The 19,118-nt window shown below is 55.6% G+C and overlaps 1 protein-coding gene across 3 annotated transcripts in view; it reads left to right on the plus strand.

Annotated features, from left to right (window-relative positions):
• LOC308237946 (vesicle transport protein SFT2B) overlaps positions 1–16,074 on the plus strand; it is a 51,525-nt gene extending 35,451 nt beyond the window's left edge. For 2 of the 3 annotated variants that reach the window (XM_080649345.1, XM_080649346.1), the window contains 7 exons: positions 3,121–3,385; positions 4,643–4,777; positions 6,059–6,120; positions 7,936–7,997; positions 9,581–9,769; positions 11,768–11,903; positions 14,523–16,074. In XM_080649345.1, the coding sequence (XP_080505471.1) occupies positions 3,121–3,385; positions 4,643–4,777; positions 6,059–6,120; positions 7,936–7,997; positions 9,581–9,769; positions 11,768–11,903; positions 14,523–14,808 (1,135 nt within the window). In that variant the 3' untranslated portion in view covers positions 14,809–16,074. Of the gene's footprint in view, positions 1–3,120; positions 3,561–4,642; positions 4,778–6,058; positions 6,121–7,935; positions 7,998–9,580; positions 9,770–11,767; positions 11,904–14,522 lie in introns of those variants that run through there. The other variant, XR_013959503.1, reaches the window with a different exon arrangement.
• Positions 16,075–19,118: the final 3,044 nt, after the last annotated feature.

Consider the following 19,118-nt stretch of genomic DNA (forward strand, 5'->3'; position numbering starts at 1 on the left):
CTGGCCCTTGTGAGGCCCGAGGAGCTGAACTTGGCTCCCCTGCAGGGGGCGCTCCGGACCCCTTACAAGACTTTTGGCAAATGGACTGACTTATATAAGCCATCCCACACTTCCCGTGTGGCCTCTGAGAGCCAGGATGCGTGGCCCCTCCTGTTCCTCCGTTAGCAGCTTTGTGGTGGCAGTTCCCACACCTGCCGTCACCTGCTGAAAGCGTACAGTCAGGTTTTTGGTATATTCACAGAGTTGTGCATGTGGTCCCATGAATAATTTTAGAACATTTTCATTATCCCCCAAAGAAATAGTGCATCCTTAGCCGTCACCCCTCACCCCCCCCCCCCGCCCACCTCCCCCAGTCCTGGCAATCTCTACCTTCCATCCCTCCGGATAGATGTGCCGGTTCTGGACACGTCATGCTAATGGAATCATGTGACACATGGCCCTCTGGCTGGCTCCTTTCACTGAGCTAACGTCCTCCAGGTTCATCCACGTTGTGGCATTTTTATTGCCGCCTGATACTCCGCGGTGTACTTAGACCCCCGCATGCGTCAGCTGGTGGGCACGCGTGCTGTTGTTCTTTATGAAAGAGGCCGCTGGGAACATTGTGTTTCTGTGTGGATGCGTGTTTTCCTCCCTCTTGCATGTGCTCCTGGGAAAGGACCTGCGGGCTCCTGTGGTGGTTCTGCATCTGACTGGTCAGGGAGCTGCCAGACCGTTTTCCAAAGGGGCTGGACCGTTTCCACTCCCGCCCGCAGGGTCTGGGGGCTCGATTTCTCCGCGTCCTCCCCACACCGTCACTCACTGTCCCTCCTGGAGCGTGGGAGCTGGTGCCCCTGCCTTCCCCTGCTGGCCAGGGCGGCCGAGACCTTCCCACGTGGTCACGTTTCCTTAGAGCAGTGGTCGGCAAACTGCGGCTCACGAGCCACATGCGGCTCTTTGGCCCCTTGAGCGTGGCTCTTCCACAAAATACCACATGCGGGCGCGCACGTACAGTGCGATTGAAACTTCGTGGCCCATGCGCAGAAGTTGGTTTACGGCTCTCAGAAGAAATTTCCATCGTTGTACTGTTGATATTTGGCTCTGTTGACTAATGAGTTTGCCGACCACTGCCTTGGAGCATCAGGAGAAGAAGCCGGCACGTGTCCTTGCTATCAGAGGCCGCGCTGCACTCCTTGGGGGACCTGGCGTGACGCAGCGGAGAGAGGAGAGGGCCTGCGAGCCTGTCAGTGGTGGAGTGGAAACTGGGATTGTGTCTTCCCTTTGCCTGAGCCCCCTGGCCTTCTCCCTCAGCAGCCCAGGCCCATTTGGACCCCGGGGCCGTGGGACTGCAAGTCCTTTGTGTGCGTTATTAGGTCTCAGCTGAATGTCGCCCCAGCCACTGGGGTCCACGGAGAGCAATCCTTCCTCTCTAGTCCCTCCTGACCCCCCTGGGCGTCCCCTGTGGCACTCTGACAGCTCAAGTTACTTCACATGGTGGACAGACACCTGTTTGCCTTTCATGGCCTGACTGCTCCGCTCGGACTTGGCTGGCGGCAAAGGGGACACTGGCCTGCAACTGTCTACAGGAATTCTCGCCCTCAGCAGTTCCGGCCTAGGGCAGGCGCTTCACGCTGTTTCTTAAAGGAGTAAATGCACCTCCAATAAGGGATTCACATGTAGGAAAGTGTTTTGGGGGCTTCCTCTCCTTGGGGCCTGCCCACATTTACTTTCTAGAAGACTCGGAAGGGGAGAGAGAAAAGGTGTGAGTGTGGCGGGAGAGGCAGGGGGCTGAGCCAAGGAAAATGTCCAAGGAGCTCAGAGAGCCGCTGTAACAATTCCCATTCTGCCTGTCTCAGAGCAGGCACCGCTGCACACGGGATGGGGATGGGCTCCATGCCTCCGCAGACCCTCACCGTGCCTGTCACTGGCCGGCTTGGACCCCTTCTCCCAGCGGCAGGCCCATCCCACTTCCCCTTTAATTCTCCTCCCAGCTCTTCAGAAGCACCAGTCCTTAGACAGACACTCCCACCCCACGCCCTGCATGTCTCCTTAGTTATCATCATAAGTGCCAACCAGACCTCTGAGCTTTAATGTGTGTTCCTATGTCTCCCTGGGGGTTTTGGAAAAGCAGATTCTGATGGAGTCGGGCTGGAGTGAGGTCTGAGGGCCTGCATTTCTGTAAACTTCCAGCTACATGGATGCGCTGGTTCATGGACCAGCCAGTGTCTATTCTAGACTCTGGATGCTTAGCGTCGTGATTTGGGGGCTGCAGATTTTAAAAGCCGTATTGACGAATAAGACAGCACCTGGGCAGTCAGGTGTGTGTGTGTGTCTGTGTGTGTGTGTGTGTGTGTGTGTGTGCGCGCGCGCGCGCGCCTGGAAACCAGGTCTTTAGAGGACAGATTGGAGCAACTCTGAATGTTTGGTGAAGGAAAAGTAACGCAGAGGGAGTCAGAAGCCAGGTGGTGAGGGGGCTGTGCAGGTGCTCCTGAGAGCAGACGTGCTGCGTGTCCTCGCGGTGCGGGAGGCCTCGAGCCCGATCCGTGTCTCCGGCACATCCCTTGGGCGCAGACGCCCTCAAGGTGCTCATGCCAAGATGGCTGTACTGTCTTCTGAGTTCAGAGTGTGCACACGCCATGCTTCCTTCTCAGAGGTCTGTGAGCACGTCAGTGGCGTGGAGGCTCTGAGACGTCCTGCAGGAAAGGAACTGGCCTCACTCGCTTTTCCGTGAAACCACGCTCCACCAGCAGTGCTCTCTCTGTATTCACGCTCCCGTTCTTTGAGACTGGGAAGGGCTGCCGGGGGCGTGAGTGTAAAGTGCCCCGGACGCGGGCGAAGACGTGGAAATGCTCTCTGTGCGAACGTGCATCTGACTGTGCACCGTGGCTGCAGGGTCCCCTGTCAGGTGCCCAGGGGGTGGGTTTCAGACTTGCCGTGGAGCCCACGGGTTAGAGTGACCCCGATACAGAGTGCATCTGTGTAAAGGGCTCCGTGGGGTAGGGCCTGCTGCTCGGCTCCTCTTTATTTGTCCCCCGGTGTTCTCTGCACCCCCAGGCACTCAGAGTGAACAGACGGCTGGACAGGCGGCGGTGTCCCTAACACTCACACATCCCTGCTGTGGCTCCGTTTCTGCTTTTCTTTCAGACGGATGTTCCCTGTTCTAAAGATCAGTGTCACGGGGCTGGACCCCAATGCCATGTACTCCCTCCTGCTGGACTTTGTCCCTACGGACAGTCACCGCTGGAAGTACGTCAACGGGGAGTGGGTGCCCGCGGGCAAGCCTGAGGTCTCCAGCCACAGCTGCGTGTACATCCACCCGGACTCGCCCAACTTCGGGGCGCACTGGATGAAGGCACCCATCTCCTTCAGCAAGGTCAAGCTCACCAACAAGCTCAGCGGAGGCGGCCAGGTAGGAGCGCTGGTGGCCTGGCCACCCGCCGCCCCGCGAACCAATCGAGAAGAAACAAGGGTGCATTTAGTCAATTAGAGGGGTCCTCACCAGCCTCTTCTCCCACAGAAGCCAATTACTCCCCCCGCCTCCCCCCCAGTCCCAATGTAAACAGGAATAAACAGCTCTTAATTGGTGCTTTCGGTTTTTAATGGACTTCCTGATGTGAAGAGAGCGCTTACTTAATCACGGCCTCGCAGGGTATGCCCGGGAGGGAGAGGCTGGGCGCGTGGTTTTGTTATTCGCTCTCCCCTTTTTATTTTGGTGAGAGTGGCGTGTTGGCAGTGGACGAATGCCTTAATCGAAGTGGCTCCTAATGAAATAATGGCTCCCTCCTCTTGGGCATTAGGGTAATTGTCAGTAGAATATGGATTCAGCTTTGGGTTTGCAGAAAAACACCCAAAGAAACCTCCAGGAAGGAAGGTCTTCAGGGCGAGTGAACAAGACGTGGGGGCTTCTTCCTCTTTGTTTTCTCTGTGGGATTACGAATACCAGTGCTCCACGTAGGGTTGCTGTTCACTTTATGGAATGTAGAATTTGGGGGGCATCAGAGGAAAGGTTTGTTACCCCCATATTTCGAGTGGCTAGCTAGCCTCTTAGCCTGCAGTCTCTGCGCCTCCCCATCTCTCCGTGCTCAGCCCCCGGGACGCAGGAGGTCATGTTTCAGCCAGGGGAGGAAGCCCCCCAAGTCTTGGCAGTTTTCAGAGGTTCCAGTGCTTATTAAACAGGGAATTGGGAAGTGAACTGTCATGGCCTCTCAGAGGAGGCGTGGAGTGGGTGTTCCGTGACGGGCAGGTGCCGGCACCCTGCTCCTCCGGCAGCTCCTGTGGATGCAGCTGGAATACTGGGCACGGAATACTGGGTCCTCCCACGAAGGAAACCAGCATTAAGGGTCACAATCCACATCACTGCGCTGAAAATAGGGAGAGAAAAAGAAGGAAGTCAGGATTTGGGCAGAAAATGGAATAATCTTTAGAACAACTCCCTGGAACCCCCCCAGCCTCCTATAAGCTCCAACGTTATGGTCCCTGGCAGCTTCTGGGAGAACCCCCCTTCTTGCTCAGAGAGGTGTGGTGCGTCTCAGGGGGCCGAGGATGCCCAGTGCGTGCCCCTAAGTGGGTGGTGCCGAGCTTGGGGCGAACCTGGGGACCGCCGGTCCGTTACCTGTGAGAGCCCGGGCTCCGCATGGCTCCCCTTCCTCTTCTCGCATCTCAACAGATAATGCTGAATTCCCTGCACAAATACGAGCCCCAGGTGCACATAGTGCGCGTGGGGGGGGCCCATCGGATGGTCATGAACTGCTCCTTCCCTGAAACCCAGTTCATCGCTGTGACTGCCTACCAGAACGAGGAGGTAAGGGCGTGTGTGTGTGTGTGTGTGTGTGTGTGTGTGTGTGTGTGTGTGTGACCCGGAGGGTGTGGTGGGACGGGGAGGGGGTGCTTTTGTTTCCATCACCCAGATGGGGTGACAGGTAGGTTTTTTAGGGTTCAGACGCTTGGCGGAGGCGGAGTTAAGCAGTGGGTGGCTGCTTGCTGCTCTTTCTCGCCTGTTCTGTCCGGCTGCCAGTGGACCAGTGGGCGGGCCGTGTGGAGCGATGAACCACCACGGACCAGGCTGTGCCAGGGCCGCCGTGCCTGCAGGGAGCTGGGTGTCTGGAGAAAGGATGGAGGCGGGAGGGAGGAACACCTTTTTGCCTGTTGGCTTTCATTCGCACAGTGCACGGTGCTCTTCGTTCACCGTGTGGGCTTTTAAAAAGTCACCACGTATCCCCTTGAGCCCGGAGCAGGAGAAAGACGGGGCGTGCGCACGTGACTTCACAGCCGCCTCCCTTCTCCTGGGCTTCCCCCTCCTGCGCCAGGAAGAGCCGCGTGTCTTGGGCCTTTGCTGACGCACGTGTTCTTTTCAATATCCGCTCACTCAGCAGCTGCTTGTTGAGTGTTACTCCCTGCTGGGTGCTTTACGTGCTGGGAAAACTGCAGTGAATAAAACACGTGTCTGTGTCCTCAGGCACATACCTCCCAGTAGGGAGAGAGGAGGACCAAATATACGTATATCACATGAGTACCGTATGTCTGATACGCAGTGTATTCATGTCAGGGGCCCGGAGGAAAATGAAGCAGGCCAAGGCCGGGGGATCGGGTGGCCGTGGGTGGGAGTGAGAGCTTGAACGCTGTGCTAACCGGCCCCGGAGGTGGGTGACAGTTGAAGAATTAGGGAGGTGATGCCGGACACCTTTTGGCGAGGCCGGACCGCACAGCCTTACTTCCCACCTGGTTCCCAGGTTAGAAACCTAACTGACACGCGGGAGGTGTTCAGTAATGGTTGGAAAACATGAATGAGTAAGTCCAGGAAAGGACTCAGCACACGAGGCTTGCTCGTCCCCCATGCTTTGGCCTGTCTTTGCTCCCATTCACGGCATCTGTCGTTTCACCACAGGCCACGATAAAACACTGTTTGCTAGAGACAGTGCGATCAATGGTGGCTTTGTGCAGAAGCCAGCAAAGAAACGTGGAGGAGGGAGAGGAAGAGACGGGGATGGGTCAGGTGTTACAGAAATTCCCAGGTGAAGGGAAAGGGTCTGTCTGCTCTGCCTGTCCTGCTTTCACTAACACTTCTTATCTTTGTGAACGTAAGATAACAGCTCTCAAAATCAAGTACAACCCCTTTGCCAAAGCCTTCCTGGATGCCAAGGAAAGGTGAGTAGAGGCATTTCAGTAAAACCTGTGCATTGATTTCTGCAAAGGTGGGATTTATGCTCCTCCAGAAAGAGCTAGACGAGTAGCACTTGCTTTACCTCTTTTTTTTTTTTTTTTAAATGTTTCTACTTATTTCAGAGAGTGCAAGAGGGAGAGAAACATCAATGGTGAGAGAGGATCACTGATCGGCTGCCTCCTGTATGCTCCACCTCGGGGGATCGAGCCTGCAACCTGGGCATGTGCTCTGACTGGGAATCGAACTGTGACCTCCTGGTTCATGGTCGACACTCAACAACTGAGCCACACCGGCTGGGCTGCACTTGCTTTATCTTTAATAGAAACGTTTTTATTTATTTTTTTTTTTAAAAAAATACATTTTATTGATTTTTTACAGAGAGGAAGGGAGAGGGACAGAGAGTTAGAAACATGAGAAAGAAACCTCGATCAGCTGCCTCCCGCACTTCCCCCACTGTGGATGTGCCCGCAACCAAGGTACATGCCCCTGACCGGAATCGAAGCCGGGACCTTTCAGTCCGCAGGCGGATGCTCCATCCACTGAGCCAAACCGGCTAGGGCTAATAGAAACGTTTTTAATACTCAATTTAATATTTAACAAAATCAATAAAACTCAACAAACTTATAATTATCTGTCCCTTATAATAGAAGTCTGGGAGAACCTCTAACTGGCAATACTTTGTCACCTGCTTTACTACACATTCCTGAAGCTAGCACAACCACATTTAAAAAATAATTAAGTGGCTTAGAATTATATAGTTCACTCTGCCCTCCCTAAGTATTCCTGGTTTCAGTAAGTTGGATTTTTCCAAAAACTACATTTAGCCTAGGGAAGGTGAGTCATTCATCTGAGCAGCTCGTACAGGTGAGCGGTCCACAGCGTTCAGGTCTGAGAGAAGGCAGACTTCCGGGTGTAAATGGTACTTCTACCACGTTGGGTCAGGGACTTCAATCCCGGTTTCTTTCCTTCCGTTCTAGGAAAAACATGAAAAAGTAATGGTACTTGTCATAGACTCCTATCAGCGAGGCCCAGAGCACTGACATGATTCCGTTGGAAGTGGTCAGATTTTACTGCCTGAGTTGCAAGTCTTTTTTGATGCCTCCTACAGCTGTCTGTTTCCTTCTCATCATAAAGGCTCTGGGTCAATGGACAGCTGTTTATAATGACCCACAGGGCCTGTCCTGTCAATATTTGACTTAATTTTGAGGATGTAGAAGACATACTTATAACCTGTTCAGATAAGCAAAGGCCTAAAGAAAATCTGCCTTGTGAGATGACAGAACCTGGATTCAAAATGCTGGTAGCGTGGTACAATCAGGAGAATCCAGGACTAGCAGTGAGCGTCCTGCCTTGAGTCTGAGCTTCGCCATGTCCCACTGTGATCTGGCCTACTTCCCTTTACTCCCTGAGACCCCCCTTTTAAACCTTATGTCCCTCACGGGATCGGGGGTGGGTCTAGCTCGGCACAGGTGAGGTTGTGCCTTGAAGTCCCCCACATATCTTAGCTGTTGTTAGGGCTTGAATTTTGTCAGGCGGGACCCATGGCCAGAAGTCAATAGGATCAAACTAGGTAGAGAGAGCTATAAATACGGTGACTTGGAGCAACCCGTAAAGTTGCGATTCGAAGAGCAGTGGCCCAGGTGGATGCAGCGCCTGGAGGGAGGGGAGTGGGAGAGAGCAGCTTCGGGGAAAGGGTGTTCGGTTTTCAAGAATGGCGGTGCTCCCCGAGATTCGGGGCGACTTGGCGCTGACGTGTGTGGCCGGCTGGACAGCCATGGTGCGCTTCGTTCCTCTTGCAGGAGCCACCTGAAAGATATCCCGGAAGCCATCGCCGAGAGCCAGCACGTGGCCTGTCCCCACTGTGAGTTGGGTGAACTCGGCGTGGGAGGCGCCTGGGGCGACACCAGGAGCCAACGCCACCACATCAGACTCTCCACTGTCGTGACGGCTGGCCTGCCCCAAACCTCCCATCAACACCCAGCGGGTTATTTCTTCCACTCCAGACAAGTCTGTGCCCTGGCGAGAGTTCCCCGAGAGACGGAGACGGAGACGGAGACGGAGACAGAGACAGAGACGGAGGTGGAGACAGAGACAGAGACGGAGACGGAGACGGAGACGGAGACGGAGACGGAGACGGAGACGGAGAGGGAGACGGAGACGGAGACGGAGACGGAGACGGAGACGGAGATGGAAACGGAGACGGAGACGGAGACGGAGGTGGAGACAGAGACAGAGACAGAGACGGAGACGGAGACAGAGACGGAGACGGAGACGGAGACAGAGACGGAGACGGAGACGGAGACGGAGACGGAGAGGGAGACAGAGATAGAGACAGAGAGGGAGACAGAGACAGAGACAGAGACGGAGGTGGAGACAGAGACAGAGACAGAGACGGAGACGGAGACGGAGACAGAGACAGAGACGGAGACGGAGATGGAGATGGAGACAGAGTCATAGATGGAGACAAAGAGTAGCGACAGAGACATTTAGTATATAGAAATGCAACTGATTTTTTGTGTTGATTTTATGTCCTGTAAGTTTGCGGAATTTGTTTATTAGTTCTAACATTTGTGTGTGTGTGTGTGTGTGTGTGTGTGTAATCTTTAGGGTTTTCTCCATATAAGATCATGTCATCTGTGAACAGAGATAACTCTATTTCTTCCTTTCCAATTTTGGTGCCTTTTCTTTCTTTTTTATTTATTTTTTAATTTTGATTTTTTTGCCTAATTGTTCCGGGTGGGACCTCCAGTATCACGCTGAACGGAAGTGGCAAGAATGGGTGTCTGTCTTCCTGACCTCAGGGAAGCGCTCTCAGTTTTGGACAGAGCTTGTTGTTTAGCTGTGGGCTTGTCAGATGTGGCCTTAATTATGTTGAGGCAATTTCCTTTTGTTGCTAGTTTGCTGAGTGTTGTTGTTTTAGTCATGAAAGCATGCAGATGCATTTTTTGCATCAATTGAGGTGATTATTCACAAGCAAATTTCTATGAAATACGCTGCAGCCTTCCACAATATTCTGCAAGATTCTTGCTGCCCAGGCATGCTAGCGGCTCCCCGTCTTCACTTTTCGGATCCTCTTCGTGGGGGTGGGGGGCAATAGACAGGCCTTCACCCCTTCTGTGCAACCACAGCAAACAGTCCTAGTGGCTGCAGCTGACACCTCCTTCTTAGACTGACTTTTAATATCACTCGGTGAAGTCAGAGCAACTTAAGCTTTGAGTTTCTGTTAGCATATGCATTCCAATAGCCTTTTATATCGCTCTGATTCCAGTGTCACAAACCTGGCTAGGACCTGCCATCCATCTCCAAGGAAGCTGATGGGCTGTGACGTGGGAGGGGGCAGGGGTGGTCTGTGTCCCACGGCGGACGCTCAGTGTCGTCCACACAGAAACGGTGGCTGGGAACCTGACTTGCGGTGTCAGTGTGTCTCCCTCTCGTCTGTCCTAGTGGGCGGCTGGATCTTTTCCAACCCAGATGGAGTGTGCTCGGCCGGGAACGCCAATTTCCAGTATGCGCCTCCTCTGCCTCTGTCTGCCCCTCACACCCACCACGGCTGTGAGCGTTACGCCGGCCTCCGCGGGCACCGGCCAGCCCCCTACCCGTCCGCGTACGTGCACAGGACTCATTCTCCCTCAGGTGTGTGGCTCTGCTCACTAAACCCCAGGCACCTGGGTGGGCTGGGCTGGGGGGTGAGGAGAGAGATGGATAAACCATAGAAAAGAAGTGTCTGAAGATGAAGCCACCCCTTTCATGGAACACAGGTAAGATCATTGTATGTGGTCATTTTAATGTTTTCTTTTATGTACTAATAGTTGGTTTTAGATAGGACGTTGCTAGGGTTTTGTACTTTTCATAAGACATTGAGTCTCCTGATTTGTGATGGGTGTGATGGCGTGGGGCATGGTGCCCGGAGCAATTCCAGGCTTCACCTCGGAAAGCCAGGTTGGAGGTGCGTCTGAGACAGCCGCTCACTGCCTTCCCGGGGCTTTCCTGCAGGTGCATGGCTCAGTCCTGGGAGCTCGGGGCCGGTCCGGAGGCGCTGCCCAGAAGGTCTCGGGGAGCGGCCGCTCGGCACCCAGGCTTGAGTAGGGTTAGTGAAGGCACAAAGAGCCAACCTTGATAATGTTTGGTCTGATTATTTTTTACGTTGACACTGATGTGTGCTTTGCCCTCACTGACTGCTGCCTTGCCTGCCTGGCCTGTGTCAGCCCCTTGTCTGGCTATTTTTATGAAGGAGGGAGCAATGAAACCAAGGATGCATTTCTCATTCAGTTATTTATGCAAAAAAAATTTATCAGGGGCCAATGGGACTCCAGGTTCTGTCCACGAACAAATCAGACCCTCACGGAGATTCCATTCTCAGATGGGGAGATCGACATGAAATAAGACAAGCAAGTCAAGTCCGTGGCTGGGAGGTGGAGGAGGTGTTAGGCCTGCAGTGCCAGGGACTCGTGAGCCCCGTGTCTGCAGAGGGCTTTCCTGGTCACCAGCACCTGTCCCTGTGCCCCTGCCTGCGTCCTGGCGACCTTGCAGCTGCTGCAGGAGGGAGAGCGGAGCTGAATGTCTGCGCTGAGCAGTGTTCTCATGCTTCCTGGCACACAAAACGCGCCCTCGGAGCATGTCCCCAGGCCTCGTCCAGGCGATGGAAGGAGATTGGGGTGTAGTGTCTCCCCTGGAGGGGCTCAGGGCTGCATGAATCCACACGTCACTCATCACGCGACAAAGTGGCAGCACTAAGGTGGTCCTGGGCCTGCGTGTCCCCCGGAACCTCTTAGAAGGTGGGCTCTCAGGCGCTCCTTCTGAAACAGGCTGCATTTTAACAGGGTCCCCAGGTGACTCCGATGCACAGGAGAGTCTGAGAGGCCAAGGTGCTGAGGGGAAAAGGGCAGATCTGCCCAGAGGGGTCGACACTGGAGATCTGGAGGCTGTGTGGAAAACGAGGGGCTGGTGGGCAGGGTGAAGGACGGATGACATGGGACACAAGCAGAGGTGAAGGGCATTCCGGGTGACAGAGTGGTGTGAGCTAAGACCCAGAAGGGCGAGGGCCGGGTGTCTGGGGAATGGAAGAGGAACAGGGTAGAGGGAGGGGAGGTAGAAGACACAGAGCGGAGGCCGAAGAAGTTGTAAGTGCCAATCAGGTGAGGAGTGGCTTGGCCAGGTGGACACGCCGGAAACTTCTCTCTCCTCTTTTCCCTCCTTCTTCTCTTCCTCTTTCCCTCCTTCCTCTCTCTTGTATTTACACTATTTACGCAGGTGGAGACACAGACGACACTGTTTCTGAGAGGGTTAAGTCTGCCACAGGCTGCTGAGAGGCCTAGGTTCTGGACCTCAGACAGCTCAGCTGAGGCCCTGGGGGCCCTGAGGCTCGGCCTGAGGTTGATGACATCCTAAAGTGTGACGTGTCTCAGCGGGTGGAGACTCAGCCCCCAGCCTCGCCTGTAAGGTGGAGATGAGCATGTGGCCCATGGCTGACATTAAAAATCCCAGCCTCCCCCTCCTTTCTGTTTCCCTCAGAAATGCTAACAGCTACTGGCACCTGTAGGCAAGCCATGGCTGTGATGGCCCCAGGATAAGGTCATTGGTCACCACTTTGTAGGTCTGCACGCTCCCTCAACTGTTGTTATTTCTCCAAAGTGAACTTGCTGGAAAGCTCCGGCAACAACCTGCAAGTTTTCTCCGGAGCTGATAGCTGGACTTCCATCTCCTCCACGCCCCACGCCAGCATCCTGTCCGTCCCGCACACCAGTGGCCCCATCAACCCTGGGCCCAGGTAAGACAACGCCAGCAGCTGCTCCCTGACTCGGGGACCCCCGTGCATTCTCTCCGAGGGGGCCTGGTCTAAGCCATTGTCCCGACTTCACAGCCATGGGGCAGTGCGGGTCAGTAACAGGCGGACCTTTTGCTCCCGTAGGAAACTGGCGGGAAAGCACCTGCTCAGTGTTTTTATTAAGGTTAAAGATTCCATGGCCGGGTCGTGTGTCTCACACCAGGGAGGCTCACTATTAATTGTGGTGGTCGCAGGTAGGCCGTGAACACAGGGGAGTCGAAGGGGAAAGTGGATGCACACTGAGAATGCGAGGCTTGATGGTCCACATTCTTATAAGCTGCGTCCTCACGGGACAGGGAACAGGTGCCTGGCCCACAGCGCAGGTGAGGGCCCGAGTGCAGGGCAGGACCCAGCGTGACGCTCACAGACACCCAGTTAGTTCTGACTTCTGGAAATCGGCGTGGGCGGTGAAGACAAGGGCTCCTGGAGTGGGATGGACGTGGGCTTGAGTCCCAGCGCTCTCTCTGCTGTCTGTGACCTTGGGCAGCTTTCTTAGCCTCACTGAGCGTCGGCTGTCCTAGCTGTAATAACGTGAGCTACTCTGAAGAGTCAGAGTGAGATCAAAGTAGAAAATGCATTAAAATGCTTTGGAAGCAGTAAGTTCTGTCTCCGTGTCAGCTGCTATGCTCAACAGAGGCATGCAGGGTGTGGAGAAGGTCCACAAAGGGGTTCAAATGACAAGATGGGGCTGGGGGAGGTCGGAGGGCCTGTGACTCTGCAGGTCGAGCACAGGGCCTTGGTCTACAGCAGCGCTTCTCACGGCCCATGTGCGTCAGGCTCGCCTGGGATGCTGCCACAATGCACCGAGGGCGAGACCTGCGTGTGCCACAGGCTTCCCGGTGTTGCTAGTGTTGCTGTCAATTGTGATCTTGGTGTTGCTGTGGCCACAGGCTCTCGTGTCATGCTGTCCCGTGCAGCCGCCACCTGTCGCCGGCAGCTCCTGACCCTTGACCCGTGGCTCACCCCTGTTGAGACGCGCAGCAGGGGTCGGCACACACGGAAGTTAGAAGGCGGAGGACGAAGCGAAGAATAAAAAACTCAGTGATGTTTTACACCCAGTGCAGAATAGGAAATAATACTTGAAATGGTTTCAGTTACATAAAATGCTATTAGCAGTAAGATCTTTGTTTTTCCTTCTTAAAAGAGTGGCCACGAGGACACGTGCCTGGACTCGTGGCTCACGTTCTGGTTGAAGCAGGTGGTGCCTGACTCCGGGTCGCAGGGAAACGCCCTGACCTGGGCCGAGGCAGGAGGTTAAGCCATCCCGGCACGTTCTCTACTGGGACTGCGGGCGTCAGGGACAGTGCTCAGAGGCGGCCACGGGCTGGCCTTGCGTTTCCGTTTCACTGACCGGGGAAAACCAGAGCCGACCAGCATGAGGCGCTCCAAAGGCCACACAGCAAGGCCTGGGCTTCCCTGCGCAGGCCCCGGCGGGCTGCTGTTGCAGGAGAAACTGGCGGAACCTGGCAAGCTGAGCCGGGGAGAAAGTCGGGCCTGGGCTGTGGACTGTGTGGCCCAGCGGCGAGGGAAGTAGGGCCGAGTGCGCTGTGGCTGCTGTCTCTGCTTCCCTCGGGTGGGGTTAGCCCCTTCCGCCTCCATAAAGACTGTGGGGAGGAAACGCCGCGTCAGAGCCGGCCCTGGGTCAGGCGCCTGTAGGCAGGCGGCACTTTAACAGGATGCAGACTCCACGTCCCGACGCTGGCTAAGGCACGGGGCACTGGGGTCGTGCTGCCGGGCCCCATCGCTGCCACTTCCTCCTGGTTCCATGTTAAGGTGACAATCAGCTGGAATGCTTTGGAAAGTCCTGACCCCCAGCATAGGCCAGACTAGGCAAACCAGGATCTCGGAGGGTGGGGCCCAGGTGGCGTGTTTACAGACCTGGCTGCGTGACACGTGCAGCCAAGTGAGAGCAGAGCGCTGTGAGTAAGAGGGTCAGGAAGGGCCCCGTCCGCCGCTGTGCCAGGGCAGAGCTGGCCCCAGGCCAGGAGGGGACGACTCATTGTAACAGCTGCCATCTACTGGGAGCCTTGCGCCAGGCGTCACATCCGCACCTTATGGAATCCTCCAACACTATCGGAAAGGTCTGCATAATTATCTCCCAATCGTGAAGACTGGGACTCAGAGATATTAAATAATTTGGCACAGTCACGAGCTACCAGTGGTCGAGGTGGCCTTCTGTGCCAGGCTTTCTGACCCCAGCGTGTCCTGGTTCCTGCACCACATCACCCCTCCTGGCCAAGGAGACCTCTTGCTTCCGGCCCTTCACACGGCTGTGCCAGGGAGGCCCAGAGACAGGAATTGCTGTGTTGGAAAGGGAACAGCTTGTTCGTGGCAGGGCCAGCCTCCAAATTCAGGTCTCAGCACACCTAGTCCTGTCCTAACCCGTTCATCTCGCCGCTCCCCTCGGCTTCTCTACAGAATCAGGGCCAGCGTGTCAGCCCACAGTGAAGCCACGGTGAGGGGCCCCTTCCAGCCCCAAGGCCTCTCGATATCAGATGTGCTTGTTGGGCGATGGTTTCCGGAATGCCATCACGCATCCTGCCTCTCATTCTGTCTCTGCAGCCCCTACCCGTGCCTGTGGACCATCAGCAACGGTGGCGGGGGCCCCACCGGGCCGGGCCCCGACGTGCATGCCGCATCTCCGGGAGCATTTCTCCTGGGCAACCCCGCTGTGACTTCGCCCCTCTCCACCCAGGCACCCACTTCGGCGGCGGTGGAGGTTCTGGGGGAGCCCTCGCTGACCAGCATTGCCGTGTCCACCTGGACAGCGGTGGCCTCGCATCCGTTTGCGGGCTGGGGTGGCTCGGGTGGGGGTGGGCGCCATTCTCCCTCCTTGCTGGACAGCTAGGCAGGGTCTGAGGCCAGGGGTCCACAGAGAACCTTCCATGTGCCCAGCACCTAGAAACCCCGATTCCAGTGAGTGAGGCTGCAGGGGTGGGTTCCTCCAGAAGCCGACTGGCAGATTGTTCAGCGAGGGTGATGCTAATGATGTACTTGGGTCTTTCTACCACTTTCTGTTTGCGTTCTCATTTTCTCGCAGCGGATCTCTGCTATGCTCGGGCAACAGCGGTTCGTCGGGTACCCTTCTTGTGCCTCGCCCCTACTCCCAAATGATTGTAGAAGGCTATCCTTCTTCTGCTGGGCGGGTGCACAGCTGTTAAGTGAGCTCCAAGTGTGCCTGCCCGAGGCCACTGCTTTGTGGCTGTGTGCAGCCCTGGAGGGTGGCCACAAGGCTTCTACTCTGAGAACAAGAGGCTGTAACTCAGGGTGAAGTTAGCAAAGGTAGGGCTAATCATGCAACACAGCAGGGAGCCTGGAATCGAGGTCAGATCACACACTCCCTTGCTCAGAAACCCTCGATGGCTCACCAGTGCCTGCAGAACGGAGTCACAGCTAACCACCAGGAGATCCTCTACGGTCTGGCCTCGCCGCTTCTGCAGCTGAGCTCCCTGCTACCTGTTAGCACCCGTATGTCAGTCGAGGGAGACATTGCCTCGGTGCTCTGTGCGTTCAGTGGGCTTTCCCACCGTTGTGCCTCTGACCCAAGCTGTCCTCTGTCTAGTCCAGCGGTGGGCAAACTACGGCCCGCGGGCCGGATCCGGCCCATTCGGCTGTTCTATCCGGCCCGCGGAGCTGAAAGAGCGGAGGGTTCTCTTGCTCTCCCCTCCGCTCCTTTACTTTGAATTTATATTAGTTCACACAAACACTCCATCCATGCTTTTGTTCCGGCCCTCTGGTCCAGTTTAAGAACCCATTGTGGCCCTCGAGTCAACAAGTTTGCCCACCCCTGGTCTAGTCCCACTGTGCATCCTACCCCTCTCCCCACCCCACCCAGTGCCACGCCCTGCATCAGACCTGCCCTGCCCAGGGCATTGCTGGAGCCAATGCCCCACCAGGCACACTGCACTGTGCCCTGCCCCGCTCACCCACTTGCGTGGCCTCTGGCGGGGAGCTCACCTCATCCTGCCTGTGCTTTTCTTATCTGTGAGTGTGTCTCTCCCACAGACTGGGGCCCGGCCTCTTGGGGGCGAGGCCTAGTCTTAACTTTGTACCCCACAGCTCCTGGATCTGTGCCTTGCCTGTCGTAGGTGCCCAATAAACCTTGGTTGAGCTGAACTGGTGTGAAGTGTGTTTGCTAAAGGACCATGGTGAGGGGCAGAGCTCAGAGACACATGTCCGGGACAGGGTAGCCTGTCAGTGTGGGAGCCTGGGACACGCTGGACAGCCAGGTCTCAGTGCCTGCTTACACACGGAGACGGTGTGGGCTAGCACTGGCCCGTGGCTCCCCGCACCAGGGAGCTAGGATAGATTCCTGGGCACACTCCACACCTATGGGTCAGAACCATGGGGCTGGAAGCCAGGAATGTGCATTTCAAACAAGGGCTCCAGACAATGGACACAAAGTCGTTTGAAAAGACTTGCCTAGAATAGAGAAATAAAAAGATAAATACTCTAGGAACCACATTACAGATAAAAATTCCAACCTCTGTCCCAGCCAAGCTCATTGCTGTAGCGAATATCTCAGCCAAGGTCATTGCTTTAGCCAATGTCCCAGCCAAGCTCATTGCTATAGCCAATATCCTAGCCAAGGTCATTGCTGTAGCCAATATCTTAGCCAAGGTCATTGCTGTAGCCAATATCTTAGCCAAGGTCATTGCTGTAGCCAATATCTTAGCCAAGGTCATTGCTGTAGCCAATGTCCTAGCCAAGGTCATTGTTATAGCTAATACCCCAGCCAAGGTCATTGCTATAGCCAATATCTCAGGCAAGGTCATTGCTGTAGCCAATATCTCAGGCAAGGTCATTGCTGTAGCCAATATCTCAGGCAAGGTCATTGCTGTAGCCAATACCTCAGCCAAGCTCATTACTATAGCCAGTGCCCAGCCAAGGTCATTGTTGTAGCCAATACCCCAGCCAAGGTCATTACTATAGCCCATGCCTCAGCCAAGGTCATTGCTGTAGCCAATGTCCCAGCCAAGCTCATTGCTGTAGCCAATGAGCAGAATCACTTTCCTTGGTTCTTTTCTGCCTCTCCTACCCACTACTGGCTGTGATGGCAACCAGGAGCGAGGTTTCCAGACCCGGTGGTGAGTGGTTCTCCCAGCATTGATGTCACACTACCCTGGCAGAGTGGTCACTGAGCGAGTCTAAGGTTCTGCTTGGAGCCTGGCAGTGGTCAGCTGCTCCCACCACTGTCCCACCAGCTGAGCCCATATAAACCCGCCCCATGCCAAGCCTTGGTCCGGGCGTGCCAACATGGCCCTATTGCGTCCTTGGTTCTTTCTACAGAAAAGGGCCCTTTAACATGTGCCATTCCATGTTGCACTCAGATCTCTGGAAATAATGCCACTCCTACCACATGGTGACCTGGAAAGCCACCTGACTGCACTCAGGTTGTCTGGCCAGAGCTCCGGGTCCCCTGAGTGTGGGTGATGAGGCACGATGTACCCACACACGGCCCTTTGCAAAGCTGCCTGGTCAGCACACCACAGACAGGACTCTTGCCTTGCCAGGCTCTCAGCATGCCATCAGAGGCCGTTGAAATATTAATATGTCAGCATCTCTGCCAGACGGGACTGGTAAGTTGTAGGAAGTGGCCCTTTCTCGCTCTGTTAGAAGTTGAGGCTGCCGTAGCCTCCTGTTGCCTCTGCAGGTTGGGCGCAGCGCCTCCTCTGCGCCAGTTCCTACAGCAGAGGCCGTGCACCAAAGTGCTTGGCAAAGGCAAACTGCTCTGTGGAAACCAGCTGTAGTCTGGCCCTTTCTGCCCTGCGCACCCTTCCCCCCCCCCCCCCCCACTGCCCAGCCTGGAGCAGACGGGAGAGGCCAGGGGCCCAGGGCAGAGGGAGCCTGCAACCTTCATCCCCTTTTCACACCCCTGGCTCAGAGGAATGGGGTCCTCGCAGAGGAGGACGTAAGCACGAGCTGGGCTGGGGGCACGTGCGTCCCCTCGGCCTGGGAGCCTGAGATGATGCTGAAATGCAGCGAAGCAGCTGCGTGGGGCCCTTGGGTGTTAGCCCTGCGGAGGGAGTCGTGTGCTTTCTGGTGTTTTCTCCACAGTCCGGGCCCATTTCTGACCGGGAGGAACAACACGCGATGGCTTGTCAGTTTAAAAAAACGACCGTCTCTGAGGTTTTAGAGAAACTTTGGAGCATCGTCGTCACCCAGCCCAGATCCCAGCTGCACGAAAGAGCTCATGCAGCTCCTTTAGGCAGGCGCTACACATTCCCACTCCCCCTGAGGCCTGGCCTATTCCAAGTGTCTCCCTTGAGGGCCTTGTGGGTCTGCGTGGCCGCACCAGCCCTCTCTCTGTGGGTCAGGCAGCTTTGGCTCCAAACGCCTCTGCTTGCCGGGCCGAAGCCAGGTGCTGGCAGGACGCTGCTGACTCCCTAGTGCCCCTCGGTGGGCACCTCCTGGGACGGGGTAAGGGTGGGAGGTGGTAATTGAGGACAGTGAAAATGTTACTAGAGAATCACACTCGCCTGTCCCTCATGGGAGCGAGGTGGAGGTTCTGGGGGTACCGCCGAAATAAGCATCTTCAGAGGCCCCCACGGAGGATGGGATGTGGAAGAAGGCTTCAGTGGCGTGGACTTACATTCCTCCGTGTCCAATGTCCCACTTACCCCAAACCAGTCTTGCAAGAGGGGCATCTGGGGTCTCAGCAGAGCCGGAAGGAGGGCCAGTGACCAGAGCTTCCGTTCCATGTTGCAGCCGGATGTGGTTTGGCATCCAAACTGATTACAGTCTATTCGTCCGTGTGTGGGGTCGGTCCACCATGGCCGTGTGCCACGTGGGCTCAGGGGAGTGACCCCCTTCCACAGGAGTCACAGAAGACAGCACCCTGGAGCCAAGAGCGCCAACTGCCTTTGTCTGGAAGTTTAAATACTGAGGTTTCGTGGGCTGGCAGTGGCCACACCCATCCAGGCCACGGATTTGTTCTCAAGTATGACTGGCAGACAGGTAGGCACCTGCCCAGGTCACTCAGACCTTTACTGAGCATGCGTCTAAATTGCCTTTGTCTGGTTGCTTCCCCCATCCATCAGTGGGGAGCAGACTTGGAGAGTGTTAAATGCAGCGTTTCGGCAAAGCTGTGTAAATGGCATGCCTATATCCAGTTTTCCCTTTTTTCCTTCCTTGTTAAATAACAGCCAGGTTATTACA

The sequence above is a fragment of the Plecotus auritus genome (assembly GCF_963455305.1).
Source record: "Plecotus auritus genome assembly, chromosome: 12".
NCBI lineage: Eukaryota > Metazoa > Chordata > Mammalia > Chiroptera > Vespertilionidae > Plecotus > Plecotus auritus.